Consider the following 16,031-nt stretch of genomic DNA (forward strand, 5'->3'; position numbering starts at 1 on the left):
GGCAGTCACTGTGCAACCCGATGCCAGCTGAATATCAGGGGGATTGTGTCATTGTACCAGTTTTACTCTCATGCCAAGTTTCATCCCATTCTGTTAAATTTTTGAAGAGTTATTTTTACCCCAGACAGACAGACAGACATTCTCAACCTCTTTTGTGTATCTGTTTCCAACTTGTGTTGGGTTGGAAAGAATAAAACAAAAGGTTATATTGAATGACGGCTTACATCTTGCTGTTGTCCAAGGAGTAGGGAAGGGACACCAAAAGCTGAGAAGATAAAATCTTTATTGCCAAAGACCAGCTATAAAAGACTGGACACAGATATTCTTGGTGCTGTGCTTTTGAGGTGTCACTGGACGATTTAGCAAAGGTAGCTTTCCAGCTGCAACTGAAAATATATCCACAACTGGCACAGATACGTTGACTCCTGAGGAAGGTATACCATTTGACGAAACATGGAACCATATTGAGTCTTTTATATCTGGTCATTGGCAATAAAGTTTTTATCTACTCAGCTTTTGGTGTCCTGCCTGGATTGGCCATCCCACATCCCTTCCCTAATCTTTGGACTGCATCTTCCTTCGTAGGGAACACTTCTTGGTGTGTTTGGTGTTACATCTTGCTGTAGCAGGAAAAAGAATCCTAAGTGACAAATTTAGGCAATTTATTGCTAGGCATTTATATTACAGGATGGAGGTGGCTCAATGGAAGTAGAAAAGTCCAGGATGTTGGCCCCAGCAAAGGCAAGACAGCAATAGGGAAAATAACAAAATAAACCATCTTAGCAATTCATCAGCAAAAAACAAGTATAAATAGAAGATGAAAAAGCCACCAAAGAACTGCTGGAAAGCTGTGATCACAAATAGGCTCATAGCCTAAGCAAAAAAATTGCAGATCTGCACGACCTAATGGTACAGACAGACTTAGATACTGTTGCTATTAAGGAGACTTGGTTCAGTGAGTTTCATGGGACAGAGTCATAGTACTACTACTACTACTACTACTTAACATTTCTAAAGCGCTACCAGGGTTACGCAGCGCTGTACAGTTTAACAAAGAAGGACAGTCCCTGCTCAAAGAAGCTTACAATCTAAAGGACAAAATGTCAAGTTGGGGCAGTCTAGATTTCCTGAATAGAGGTATAATGGTTAGGTGCCGAATGCGACATTGAAGAGGTGTGCCTTGAGCAAGGATTTGAAGATGGGCAGGGAGGGGGCTTGGCGTAGCCATAGCAGGTTATAATCTCTTTATGAAGTATAGAGATGACTGAAAAGGTGGAAGAGTAGTCATGTATGTGAAGACGATGAGGGGAAAGGAGGAAGCAATATGGATCACCTTGGAAAGAGAAGATGGACCTTCCATTCACACAGGTGTTGTCTATAGACCTCCAGTGCACAGAAATTGGACAATGACCTGGCTATGGATATCCAAAATTTGAGAATGAAAGGGAAGATGGTGTTGGAGTATGAGCCTGCCAGATGAGAACTGAAATATTCTGTCTGCAGAATCAGAAAGTAGAGAGATTTGCATGCCATTCGAGGTGCTCTGCTCAGACAAATACGATGGAGCCCACGAGGGAAAGAGTAGTTCTAGATTTGGTACTCACAAGTGGAGAAAGTGTGTAGATGCTCATTGGGCATTTGTGGTCATATATGAGGTAAAGGGAGTCCAGACACACACAACTCAAATTACTGGATTTCAAACAAACTGAAGCTTAGGAGCTAGCTCTGTGGGTGCTTGAGCACCCCCAATATTTGATAAACTCTTTGACTGTATCCATTGGGTTTAGCACCCCCGACAAGTTTGAAAAGTTGGCTTCTATGACCTGAAGGAGGTAATTTTACAGGGGATGTTAGTTAAAGCGCTCTTTAAGGTGTCTATGTTAAGCTTATTTTTCATTCAGGTACAATTGCTGGTATAAAATATTAGCGTTAAAGTGGCAGGCGTCCACATTTACACCACCTCGTTGTGTTATGCTGGTAAGCCATTCAGCCGGTTCAGAAGCTGCTGTGTTTTTACAAATTGTATTTATGGGACCTTTGCTAAATGGAAAGTAAGATTTTTCCAAAAGTAGGCACAGAGATGATGATACACCTCGGGGCTACTTTGATTCACAAGTATCAACATAAAAATCAGAACCATCCACTGCCATGTGGAAGGTCCCTGGTCAACCGAGGTGGGGTTACTGAAGAGGGAGAGTTCACACTCCCCAGGGGTGAGGGAGGGAGGAAGTTGAGGTCATTGCTCAAGACTGACACCTGCAGGCCAGATTCAGAACTCTACTACTACTACTTAACATTTCTAGAGCGCTACTAGGGTTACGCAGCTCTGTACAGTTTAACAAAGAAGGACGGTCCCTGCTCAAAGAAGCTTACAATCTAAAGGACGAAATGTCAAGTTGGGGCAGTCTAGATTTCCTGAATAGAGGTATAATGGTTAGGTGCCGAATGCGACATTGAAGAGGTGTGCCTTGAGCAAGGATTTGAAGATGGGCAGGGAGGGGGCTTGGCATAGCCATAGCAGGTTATAATCTCTTTATGAAGTATAGAGATGACTGAAAAGGTGGAAGAGTAGTCCTGTATGTGAAGACGATGAGGGGAAAGGAGGAAGCAATATGGATCACCTTGGAAAGAGAAGATGGAACTTCCATTCACACAGGTGTTGTCTATAGACCTCCAGTGCACAGAAATTGGACAATGACCTGGCTATGGATATCCAAAACTTGGGAATGAAAGGGGAGATGGTGTTGGAGTATCAGCCTGCCAGATGAGAACTGAAATATTCTGTCTGCAGAATCAGAAAGTAGAGAGATTTGCATGCCGTTCGAGGTGCTCTGCTCAGACAAATACGATGGAGCCCACGAGGGAAAGAGTAGTTCTAGATTTGGTACTCACAAGTGGAGAAAGTGTGTGGATGCTCATTGGGCATTTGTGGTCATATATGAGGTAAAGGGAGTCCAGACACACACAACTCAAATTACTGGATTTCAAACAAACTGAAGCTTAGGAGCTAGCTCTGTGGGTGCTTGAGCACCCCCAATATTTGATAAACTCTTTGACTGTATCCATTGGGTTTAGCACCCCCGACAAGTTTGAAAAGTTGGCTTCTATGACCTGAAGGAGGTAATTTTACAGGGGATGTTAGTTAAAGCGCTCTTTAAGGTGTCTATGTTAAGCTTATTTTTCATTCAGGTACAATTGCTGGTATAAAATATTAGCGTTAAAGTGGCAGGCGTCCACATTTACACCACCTCGTTGTGTTATGCTGGTAAGCCATTCAGCCGGTTCAGAAGCTGCTGTGTTTTTACAAATTGTATTTATGGGACCTTTGCTAAATGGAAAGTAAGATTTTTTCAAAAGTAGGCACAGAGATGATGATACACCTCGGGGCTACTTTGATTCACAAGTATCAACATAAAAATCAGAACCATCCACTGCCATGTGGAAGGTCCCTGGTCAACCGAGGCGGGGTTACTGAAGAGGGAGAGTTCACACTCCCCAGGGGTGAGGGAGGGAGGAAGTTGAGGTCATTGCTCAAGACTGACACCTGCAGGCCAGATTCAGAACTCTACTACTACTACTTAACATTTCTAGAGCGCTACTAGGGTTACGCAGTGCTGTACAGTTTAACAAAGAAGGACAGTCCCTGCTCAAAGGAGCTTACAATCTAAAGGATGAAATGTCAAGTTGGGGCAGTCTAGATTTCCTGAATTGAGGTATAGTGGTTAGGTGCCAAAGGCGACATTGAAGAGGTGGGCTTTAAGCAAGGATTTGAAGATGGGCAGGGAGGGGGCCTGGCGTATGGGTACACAGCCTCTAGTTCAGGGCGAGAAGAGATATAAAACTCTAGGGTAGTTGCAAATGAAAGTTTAGCTGGAGCAGGAAGAAGATTCAGGGAAATCACCACTGTAAAATCAGAAGAACATGCAATAGAATTTGCCTGGCAGTTTCTGCAATGATTTGCTCCTGGGCATAAGCAAGTCTGGAAACAAGCAGTTTGACTGCATTAACATGCGTGCCAACCTTGTTTACAAATGCTGAAATCACAGGGTTGTGTTTTCCCAAGCAAGGGAAAGAGAATAGGATCGAAACTGATAGCTCAGAAATTGCACTGTACTTGTTATCAGCAGTCAGAGGCTAAAATTGTACTTGTTACCTGTCCATAATTCCATGAAACTTGTTGGATCCAGTTCATATTCCCCTGATAGATAATACCATAGTCAGTCATGATGTACTCCTGTCTCTCTGCTTCATCCTCCAAGAAGACGGCATCACCTGAGAAAGACACAAAAAGAGTAATACAGATTGTGGAAATAACACAGGAGTCCCTTTGTTCAGCTCGTATCCAACATTTTAGCATTAGAGAGTGGAGGAGTAGCCTAGTGGTTAGTGCAGTGGACCTTGATCCTGGGGAACCAGGTTTGATTCCCACTACAGCTCCTTGTGACTCTGGGCAAGTCACCTAACCCTCCATTGCCCAGGTACAAATAAGTACCTGTATATACCATGTAAACTGCTTTGAATTAGTTGCAAAAACTACAGAAAGGCAGTATGTCAAGTCTCATTTTCCCTATTTGAAATTCTACATGGAATGTTGCTACTGTTTGAGATTCTACATGGAATGTTGCTGTTGCTACTATTTGAGGTTCTGGAATGTTGTTACTATTTCAGATTCTATATGGAATGTTGCTACTATTTGAGGTTCTGCAATGTTGATACTATTTCAGATTCTATATGGAATGTTGCTACTATTTGAAACTCTACATGGAATGCGGCTACTATTTGAGATTCTGTTGCTAATATTTGAGATTCTACATGGAATGCTGCTAGTGGAGGAGTAGCCTAGTGGTTAGTGCAGTGGACCTTGATCCTGGGGAACTGGGTTCAATTCCCACTGCAGCTCCTTGTGACTCTGGGCAACTAACCCTCCATTGCCCCAGGGACACCCTTTATCCTGCCTTCCAGAAATGTCCCACCCATCCAATTAGATACTTCACTCATGGGCTAATGATCAGAAGCAGACGCTACAGGCCATTAGCACCATACTAGCGCCTGCGTTTGCTACCGCCCCATGATCAGAGCGCACGAAACAATGTGCTCGTGGGCTCTGAATGCAACCAGCATGCAAAACAGGGCTCTTATTTATTTTTGGTACATTTATACCCCGCATTATCCCACAAGAGCGGGCTCAACGTGGCTTACAATGTTACAAAAGGGTACAGTTCAGGGAGGGTACAGATCAAGGGGAGAGTCAAGATCATGAGGATATGACAAGGGTGATGTACGGTGGTGAGGCGGGTACAGTCGATAGGAGGAAAGTTAGGGCTTAGTATTGTCAGTGGGATATGCTGTCTCGAATAAAAATGTCATTAAAAGTTTCTTGAAGAGCTGGTGGTCATCAGTCTCTCTCAGATGTCTGGGTAGAACGTTCCAAGATTTCGTGCTGACGTAGGAGAAGGTTGATGTGAAGAGTAATTTATATTTGACATTCCTGCAACTTGGATAGTGTAAATTAAGGTAGGATCGAGCAGACACTGAAGCATTTCTGGATGGCAGATCTATCAAATCTATCATATAGGCAGGGGCTTCCCCATATATTATCTTATGAGTTAATGAACAGATTTTAAAGGTCTTTAAAGGTCTTTTATGGGAAGCCAATGTAGAATAAAACGTAGAGGGCGAGCATGGTCAAAGCGCATGCAAATGCATGCTAAACGTAAAACGTGGCACTGACAAGTCTCTGCTCGATAAGCTACAAATGAGTGTTGTGACTCTGGAAGATTTTGTCAGTTGTGAGCTCCAGGTCCTCAGGGGCAATCTAATCCAGTCCTGGGTGTACTCCCATTATGTTCAATGGTGGTAAAAACCAGAACTGGCTCAGGATGCCCCTGAATGTCCCGGATCCATCTGTTAGATTTGCTTTTTATAGAATTAATTCAAACCCCAGCCGCATTCCTTGCCAGGTTGTAGCAGCAAGTGGCACTTGTGATTTTACGTCCAGTGTATATTGGTGTTTTAAGACTGCGTAACATTCATGTTCTGTGTTTATGTCAGTGGCGTACCAAGGGGGGGGGGCGGTCCGCCCCGGGTGCACGCCGCTGGGGGGGTGCCCGGAACAGGTTACTTCCTGTTCTGGGGCAGAGGGAACTGCAACGAACGAGTGAAGCTAGCGAACTCGGAGCCGACAGGCGCGCGCCGCGGCACCCCCCCTAGCGGTGTGCACCCGGGGGGGGGGGGGTCATTTTGCCGGGGGGGGGAGGTGTCATTTTGCAGGGGGGGGCGCGCTGCACCTGGAGGGGGGGGGCGCATCGGCGATCCGCCCCGGGTGTCATCCAGGCTAGGAACGCCACTGGTGTATGTGACTGAGTTGAGGTATTCTGCTGATATGTAGTTTCTGTGTAGAAAATCCTGTTTGTTCTCTTTTCCCAGTAGGAGATGTGTTGGTATTTTAGGAATTGGTATAATATTTCCAATGCCACCTTTTTATATGTTGCACAGCTGGTAGAAAGGGTGTGGCTACTGTGTGGGTGTGGCTACTATAGGGTTGGAGCGAGTCTTCTGCAGTTGTGTTGGTTCCAATCTCAAAATGGCTGCTGGGAACTGCTGGACGTTCTGGAAGCCATTTTGACTGGAACCAGCTGTGTGCAGGAGTGAGTAGGGACACTTCTGCACCTACTACAACGCACCACCAACAATGGAGGCCTAGGAGGGGGCTGTCGCCAGGGTGGGGGGCCTAGAAATGTGGCTGCCGCAGGTGGGTGCGCTCAGGATGGGGGCTTTTTTGGTTGGGTGTGGGGGGGGGGGAGAGAGTGGGGCTGTTTGGAGGGCAGTTTCATTTTGAACCCTGGAGCCAGGGTTCCGCTAGCCTACTAGGGTGACCCCTGAGCAAGTCCCAGGAGGGTTGGGGGTGTATGGAGAGTCCAAGTATGGTGGCTGGGGGGGGGGGTTCTGCTTGGAATATGTTCTATTCTGAGGGGGCTTGATTGGTAGAGGATAAGAATCAGAGGCGGACTTGATGAAGAGGGCGGTAAGGATTGGAGGGGGGATCGGACCGAGGGGTGTGCTTTAAGGTGATTGGATTGGGGAGGATGTGCTTTGGGAGGGGAATTCATACAGAGGGATGTTATGTGGGAAGATTGGGTTGGGGGATGGAGTGCCGTGCAGGGGGATTAAATCAGGAGGGATCAGATTGGGGCATGCTTGGGAGGGCGGGGTAAGGGTTGCACTGCCATGGCAGTACCATTTTTTTTTCAGTGGCGTGGCCTGCATTACACGGGGCCTGCGTTGTGTCTGCCCTAAGCAATAAATGCAGGGCAGATGCTGGCCACACCCTCTGTATTTACCACATAGTCTTTGTGGTTGCCACACTTTTGGTTTTACATTTTAGCAAACAGGCCTCATAATCAGGTAACTGAAAAACTTACAACAGTATGGATCTAATCCAGCTGAGTATGAGATTGCCCTGATCGAAGAGTGACCACTTCAATGCTTATCTTAATCACAAGTAAAGTAACATATAATATAGTAGATGGCAGAAAAAGACCTGCATGGTCCATCCAGTCTGCCCAACAAGATAAACTCATATGTGTATACCTTACCTTGATTTGTACCTGCCTTTTTCAGGGCACAGACCGTACAAGTCTGCCCAGCAGTATTTCCCGCCTCCCAACCACCAGTCCCGCCTCCCATCACCGGCTCTGGCACAGACCGTATAAGTCTGCTCTCCACTATCCTCACCTCCCAACCACCAACCTCTCTTCCCCCACCTGCTCCGCCACCCAATTTCGGCTAAGCTTCTGAGGATCCATTCCTACTGCAGTATATTGGTGTCTCACCTCCAAATTGTGGGTGTCAACAAATTTTTTTTTTTCAGAAAAGGAGAGTCAGTCAGTGATTCATAGACTCTTGTTAGAGAATGGTTTTGCTAGAAAAATTAAGATCTGTCCCAAAGTTCAGTAAATATGGTCTACCTGGTTGCCAAGGGTTGAAAAGCAGAATAAAGTTTCCCAGTGTGACTGGTTCCTCTTCGCTGGAGAACTGGACGCTCAGTGAGTAAAGACCAATGATGGCATAGGTTGGAGTGAAAAGAGTGATATCCAGTGATCTTGGATGTGTGGCTTTCACGACTGCACCCCAAGCATTTCCAGGCTTTTCCTGTGAAATTGAAAACGTTGATTTCCTTGGACCTAAAACCAAAATAAGAAACAAGAAACGGTTGTTGCTAAATGAGTTCAATTCTTTCTTTTTTTAAATATAATACATTTTTGGTCTAGTTTACCAAAGAGGGGAGTTATTAACATGGCTACCCTTGAGATGGGTTATTTTACTGTTAACATTCAAGGACACTCCGTTCTTCTCAAGGCTGTTTTCTTCAAGTTCTTCCTCATTCCCCAATATGTCTTTCTATGGTTACAAACCAAGCAGTTAACGTGCAGGGTCCTACCTTGTGGAACTCTCTTTCCTTGGACATACGTTTAATGCAATCCTTGACTGATTTTAAAGTTAAACTCAAGACGTATCTGCTTCAGCAGATTTTTGGGTCCTAGGTGCCCTTGACCAACCGTGGAACGATGGTGATCTGATGTGTGCAGAGCTGGTTCCTGGATCTTTGCTATCCTACTCTTTCTCTCTCTGATATTTTAGTTCTTGATATATGGAATTGTAAACCACTTTGATGGTCTTCCCTAGGCAGTATATTAAGTGTTGAATAAACTTGAAACTTGAAACCTTTCATTGCATAAAGTGGGAACTGTGTTAAAATAGGACAAGTTGTAATAAAATAACCCATCATAACGGTAGCCCTTGTTGATAAATTTCCCTCTAAATGTTCTATTCCCTTTTGACACGATAAACTACTCCTATGGTATGTTTTAGGTGGATATGGCTTAAACAGTTATCATGGAGGTAGATATTATTGAAACCACTTATCTGAAATCTAATTAATCTGCCTGTGAAGTGAATATATAAAAGAGGTTACCTGTGTATGAAATGTGTGCAATGAAGATGAACTCTCTGCAAGGTGAATTTAGCCGGTCAGCTGATTAATATCAGCTTCACTGGCTGTGTTCATAGCGGCCAACCCCCCCCCCCCCTCTGAAATTCAATGCCAGTCGCCATATACGGCCCAGCATTGAATTTCTGGGTTCGCCGCTAACCGCGGGAGTTAGCTGGGCTGCTACCCGAGGTCTGAATATCGGCACCCAAAAATCTGAACGCTAAGCTAGTATCCTCTACCTGCAAATTGTGTGACTAATCTGGTATAGAAACTAGTATAAATTGGAATTTGCATGGCAATATTTATACACGACCACTTGCACCATCTGTATGGCATGTGTATATGTACATGCCTAAATGTTGACTCTTACTCGTGCAACTTGCAGTGTTCAATAAGTTTTGGGCATGTGTTTGACCCGTCCATGCCCCACCCACATGCATACCCCCTTGCAGTTACACGCTAAAGCACGTAGGCGTAGGGTTACCATAATTTGTCCCCCAAAAAGGACACATGCCCCACCACACACCCCACCCTGCCCCTTTTCACACCCTCACTCCGCCCCCTGTCACATTTTCCCTCCCCCCTGTCACACACCCTGTCACCCCCCCTCCCCGTCACCCCCTCCCCTTATCTTACTACTGCCCTGGTGGTCTATTGACCTCTTCGAGGCAGGATAGAGCCCCCTTTTTCCTGCCCGGAGCGCTGCCCTGCATGCATCCTTCCTGTTGCTGATGCTTGGTGCCAATTCAAAATGGCCACCGAGAGTTGAAGTCTCGCGAGGTCACGTCAACTCTCGGCGGCCATTTTGAATCGGCGCCGAGATCACAACAGGAAGGATGCATGCAGGGCAGTGCTCCGGGCATGAAAGAGGAGGCTCTTTCCTGCCCTGAAGGCAGAAGAGGTCACTAGACCACCAGGGCAGTAGTAAGTAAGGGGAGGGGAGGCTAGCAATCTGCCCGTTTGTCCAGAAATCCGGACAAATGGGCAGATTGGCAAAATCCGCCCGGTTGCCCGGACATGTCCTCAAAAAGAGGACATGTCCGGGTAAATCCGGACATATGGTAACCCTACGTAGGCGCTACGTTATAGAATAGCGCTTAAGTGCGGTTGCGTACATAATAGCCATTTACCCCTGTTTTGGCGCATAACCTCCATTTCAGTGCTGAATTGTCGCCTGACTTTGGGTGCACTATATAAAATGGGTAGAAGGTGTGTAAGAGAGCACTCTGCCTAGTCTCTGCTCATGTGTATGCCACTGTTCCCTCTAAGCTGAGCTTCTACCAGTAGGGGTTGATGCTTCAATATTGTGGTTTCAATCTCTAGGGAGAGGCAGAGCCTGCCTGTCCCTCACTATTGAAGATGTGATAGTGAAACAGCACCCCCCCAGTGGCAGGACCATAGGTGGAGGACTCCTGCTCAGCTTACAGGGAACAGTGGTGTACGCTCATCTGCAAACTATGAGCTAGAGGAGATAACGAAGGTGCATATACACTCATATGTGATCGTATTGTAATCACATATGAATCCATGTGCCCGTCTATCCCTGGGTGCCTATTTTATAGAATCGCCCCCAATAGGTGTATTGAATTGTTTCTTAAGTTTTCTTTTACCCAACTAGATCTTAAGTGGTTGGCGGGATAGAAATAGGCTCAAATAAATAAACAAATGACTCACCTGTCTTAGCAATGAAAGTAATCTGATCTACTGCATATCCTCCATTTTTAAAAGATAGCGTGATACTGCAAGGTTGTCCTCTTCTTATGATCAGCTTGTTGTTACTATATACATGTGTCTGATGTTCCTTGCCATTTTGATGTATATGGAAGTCTGTAAATTGGAGGTCCTGTCCTGTCAAGAAAAATATAGTAACTTCAGTTGATGTAGACCTCTTTCATCAACACTCGTCTTCGCTATTCCGCATTCAGTATTCTATAAGGACACTTACGAACCCAAGTGCTCTTATTGAATAGGCTCACTAATCACATTATTAGGTTGCATAAATGGAGCCCCCCCCCCCCGTATGATAGAATTGCCTCCTTAGTGTATAAGATGCCACCAGTCTCTGCCATTTGTGCTCAAACAGATTAACATGGCTACTTCTCTGAAAGTTTCCCATATCTATATAAATAAAATCCCCCTCAGACATTCTGAATCCCCCTCAGACGTTCTGAAGCTCACCTCACTCCAACTGTGGCTCCTGACCTAGGCTATTCGGACTCCCGCACTCAGTCACGCCCATCTGCGCCCTAGGCCACGCCCCATCTGGACATAAAAAGCACTCTCAACGTTCCATTGACCACTGACGTCAATGAAGCCAGTTCGTTTGTTCGAAGCTCTGTAGCAGCAGATGTGGGCCCCACCCTCGCGTCAAACGTAATGACGTTGAGGGCGGAGCACATTCAAGGAGCCAATCAGTAGCCGAAAGCAGGAGAGAGGACGGAACGACGAAGAGGAGGCGGGAGAGAGGGCGGAATGTGGAAGAGGAGGCGGCCTGGCAGCGCTTCGACCTCACAAAAAGCTACCAGCCATGGAGGCGGAATAAGGGAAGGAAGAAATAACTGCACTCAGCGCCAAGGAGTAGCGGGCACGCCAAAAAAACCCCAACAAACCGGAGAGGGACGTGTAGCTCCGCCCTCACGTCACCACGTGATTACGTCGACGGCAGGGCGGAACAAACAGCGTCGCATATACACAACTTGGACGGAGATCCCGAGCCCCCCTCGGTAAGCGATGACGTCGACGGCGGGGCAGTAAAGAGAGCATCACACAAACACAACTTGCACCGAGATCCCGGAGCCACCCTCGGTAACCGACATCAACACACACAACCTAATCTCATAGCAACAGGGTCAACTCTGCCTGGGAGGGTATGCTGGCATGGAGGAGGAGGAAATCCGGGAAGGAAGTCAGAATGCTGGCATGGAGGAGGAGGACATTAGGGAAGGAAGACAGAACTGCTTAACAGAAGGAAAAGCAGGTGGAGAGGGAGGGGCACACACTCACTCAGTAGAGATGGGGAGGGGGAAGGCAAGAGAGGGGAAAAGAGGGAGGAAACGGAGGGGGCCCAACAAAAGGGAAAAGTACGAATGGGGGGGTAATAACCAGACGCTCTGTCAAACACACTGTAGCTCTCGGAAAACTCTGTCTCTGTCACTCACTGTGTCCAACATACGCACTCGCACACAGTCATTCTGAAACACACACACTCAAACACAGATACACAAGCACTCAATCTCTCTCTCTCTCTCACACACAGTCACTCTCACACACACACTCACTCTAACATACACACTACGAGGAAAACCTGGCTAGCGCCCATTTCATTTGTTTCCGAAACGGGCCTTTTTTACTAGTCTCATATAAACAAAGCAGGTACTTTTACCCACAACCCCCCCTAATTCTATATAAGGTGCCATAAGCTAGGTGCCAATTAGGTACCTTACTGTAGGCGTCTAAATGGAGTGTGTAACTGCAAAGGGGGCATGCATGTGGGCGGGGCATGGGAGGGTCACACACCTAAGTGCCAAACTTATTGCCAAGATATTGTAAGTTGCGTGCCTAGGTGCCAATATTTAAGTGACAAAATTTATACCTGTCTTACATGGTGTAAGTGTTGGTCACTGTTCTCTCTAAGCTGAGCGGGAGTCCTCCACCTATGGTCCTGCCAGTGGGGGGAGCTGTTTCACTCTCACATTTTCAATCATGAAGGACAAGCAAGCTCTGCAGGACTCCCGGGAACCTGCCTGTCTCTTAACGATTGACAACACAAGACAACACAATATTGAAGCAGCACCCCCTACTGGCAGTATTGCAGTTGGAGGACTCCCACTCAACTTAGAAGGAACAGTGGGGTTGTTGCCTAAATGTTGGGAGTCTAAAGTTAGTCTCCTAAAATTAGATGCCCAAATGTCAAATTATGCTCTATTCTATAATGGAATCTGTGTTCCTAAATGCCATTTTAGAATGTTATCTTAGAGTACAGATTTTGGGCAGATGCATAGCTAGGTGAGGTACAAGCGGAGCAGCCGCTCCCCCAAAGGAGATCAGCCCTTCAGCTTCTCACCGATGCCTATTTTACAAAAGGTCTGCTCCCCCTGACCTTAAAACCTGGCTACATTTCTGATTTTGGGCACCTAGGGTTTTAGCACCCTTGATAGAATGGTCCCCATAAGGGATAAGCAGAGTTCATCTTCACTCCACTCAGACATAGAAAAATCTTTGGAAATTATCCTCCCTAGGTTTTAAAACTCCACGGTTCACTGTCACTGAACTATTTGAATCCAGTGGAAGTGAACGGGGAAACGACATGAAGGTGAGCTGTAGATAGACTGAGATGGTGAAAGAAAGGTCTGTATATGTTCATGCCAATAAATAATGGGATTTCTGCAAACGTATCAGAAAACTCTCTGAAGAGTTAAAATTCAGATAGCTTCCTGGAAGGGCTTTTATAATAAAATAATTCTATGGGTTTGACTGAGACATTTAGCCACGTGGTTGGCTGAACAACATTCCAGGTGCGTGTGAATATAGTATCACCACAACAAATGCAGACTGCCTTCCCTTCTACAAGTGACAAACACTTTCATTATAGTAACGAGGTGACTGCTAATACACATTCCATTCTTAAATAGCTGACATGCTTTAAATCCACGTTTTAAATGCTCAGCAGATGATTCCAGAGCCCTGTTAAAGGTGGTGATGTTAAAAGGTATGGATGTGCTTCATGCATCCAAGCGAACTTACTTTCAAATTGTGAGGACAATCCTTACAGTCAACTGCACCTGTCCATTGACCACCTTAAAATGACCCTCCCTCAAATCAGCTAAAAGTAAGCTCATGGATATGTTTAGTGTTGTAGAGGGGAAGCATTCCCGGGTGTGGTTTAGGTGGGGCTAGACTTAAAGGGGCAGATTCTGTAAATGACATGGAAAATTTGGCGCCAATAAAATTTGGTGCTCAGTGCTATTCTGTAAAGGGCGTTTCGGGATGAGCACTCGATAGAATAGCGTTGTGTGACTGAATTTGGTGCTCAACTTTGGACACAAGGACTTATTCCAGCTGAAACATGGTATAGATCCCTGGTGCCCAAATTCAGTGCAAATCCCTTTTATTCTGTTACACTGTGAATGCTCCTGACCCACCCATGCCTCTTCCTTGGCCGACAATGAGTGGCACGGGGGGGGGGGGGGGGGGGGGAATAAGCAATTATGCATAAAAGACATATAAAAATATTGATTCTAGGTACATGGATAAAATTATTCCTGGCTTGGCACAGCTGTAACTTTGTGTGGCAGCTTTCCAAAGAGCTATTATATAAAGATACTTTTAAGCATGTGTTGCCTTTATAAAATATATAAATATCAAAATGAAAGGCAAACATTCAGGACCGAAAAAAATCAAAAACAATATAAAAGTCGCAAACCCTACTTGAATAACTCTTCAAAATTTACCATCAGTGTAAAGCTTTGGTAATTTCTATAGGGTTATCATTTCTTCAAAATCCACAACGCTTAAATAACTACTGTGAGTTTTATACACAATAAGCTTTTCTAATACTCTGCGCAGTGTGAAAGTGTGATCTGCACGGGATCTGTTGGATCTCACTGAGCTGAATATGATTTGGTCAGAAGCAGTTGATGAAACATAAGACCGACAAATGTGGAAGATGTTTTTGTCTCCCTTATACGCCGACTGACTCAAAAAATATATAATAATAATAATAATATTTGGGTTATCATATGTCGGCTGAACTTATAATAAACATTTCAGTTACCAAGTTCAAAATTTAGAAATCTCAATTAAAACAGTTTGCTGGCAAAAAATAAAATAGTCCTGTTCTAACTTAAATTCATTGCAAGAAAGACATTACTTTGTACGCCAGACAATTAGCTAGACGGTCCTATTATTTTAAAAATTGTAATCGCGATTAATTGTGTGATTAAAGGCATGTTATTCCCCCCCCCCCCACCACCAACTGCAGCTCCTTGTGACTGGGCAATAGAGGGTTAAGTGACTTGCCGGAGACAAAAGGAGCTGCTGTGGGGGGAAAAAATAACATACCTTTAATCACGCAATTAATCATGATTAAAATTTTAAGTCTATGGATCTAGGTAAGTAGAGATTGCCTGTGGGGTGGGAGTGTTGAGCAAAAATAGAACATTTACCAGCATCTTAGTACAAATGTAAAGTCTTTGTTTATACAGACAAGCAGTTCTAGATTATCCTGCCGGCAAAGGTAACAACACTCCGCTGCTTGCTCTGAAGTCAATGTGCCAAGAACTGTCCAAGTTGAACTAGGAAACATATTTTTGCGTAATTTTCTGTTTTAAAGCAGGTATTTATCACAGTCCTCTACGAAGCTCCTGTTTTACTATTTGGGAAGCAAGTTTTCGTTGGCGTGTTTCTATTAATTTTAATATCTTTACTTGAACCAGAGATGTGTATTTCCAGAATTCTTATGGTTGGTTCAATAAGCGGATCAATATTGCCACTAGAATTTTGCTTGATGTAAACCTTTGCTGTCTTCAGATTTTCAGTAGAAATCCCGAAGGAAGCCCATTGAGGAAGGCACAAGATGCTGCCATTCCATCTTTAAAATGGTTCGGTATCTTTCGGCCTACTTCTAACTGCAGTAAAGATATTTTTACTCACCACTTGCCATGGGATCTCAGTCTCCTTGTGCTCTCAAGATGCCAATCTTCCTAAGAATAGTAAGGAACCTATCAACCCTTGCTTAGACATTCCAATCTTTCCTTTTATTTATCATTAACATAAACAGAGGGGTGGAGCTTCCATCACGTTCTTCCTTTCATTACTGGGGCCTGACCATTACACTAACTGGGTTGACTCACGGTGACTTCAGTTCTACTGAATTTTGAGTTCCATAAATAGCTGGATATTCTCCCTAGAGCAGTGTTTACATACATGGCAAAAAGATATTCCAGGTAGAACAGAAAAATGTGGTTGTGTCCTGTAGAAAAGTCCTCTTTCTGTACCATTTTTTTTTTTTGGTAAAACTTTATTTTTCACTGTCTTGAAG

At 44.8% G+C, this 16,031-nt stretch overlaps 1 protein-coding gene across 1 annotated transcript in view; it reads right to left on the bottom strand.

The window, feature by feature from the left end:
* The window catches only part of LOC115475594 (protein-glutamine gamma-glutamyltransferase 5-like), a 36,563-nt gene extending 20,839 nt beyond the window's left edge, over positions 1–15,724 (bottom strand). Inside the window, exons 1-4 of the mRNA XM_030211447.1 lie at positions 15,644–15,724; positions 10,667–10,840; positions 7,968–8,183; positions 4,154–4,272 (exon numbers count right to left, since the gene is read on the bottom strand). Of these exons, the coding sequence (XP_030067307.1) occupies positions 4,154–4,272; positions 7,968–8,183; positions 10,667–10,840; positions 15,644–15,653 (519 nt within the window). The 5' untranslated portion in view covers positions 15,654–15,724. The remainder of the gene's footprint in view (positions 1–4,153; positions 4,273–7,967; positions 8,184–10,666; positions 10,841–15,643) is intronic.
* Positions 15,725–16,031: the final 307 nt, after the last annotated feature.

This window comes from Microcaecilia unicolor, chromosome 8 (genome assembly GCF_901765095.1).
Source record: "Microcaecilia unicolor chromosome 8, aMicUni1.1, whole genome shotgun sequence".
NCBI lineage: Eukaryota > Metazoa > Chordata > Amphibia > Gymnophiona > Siphonopidae > Microcaecilia > Microcaecilia unicolor.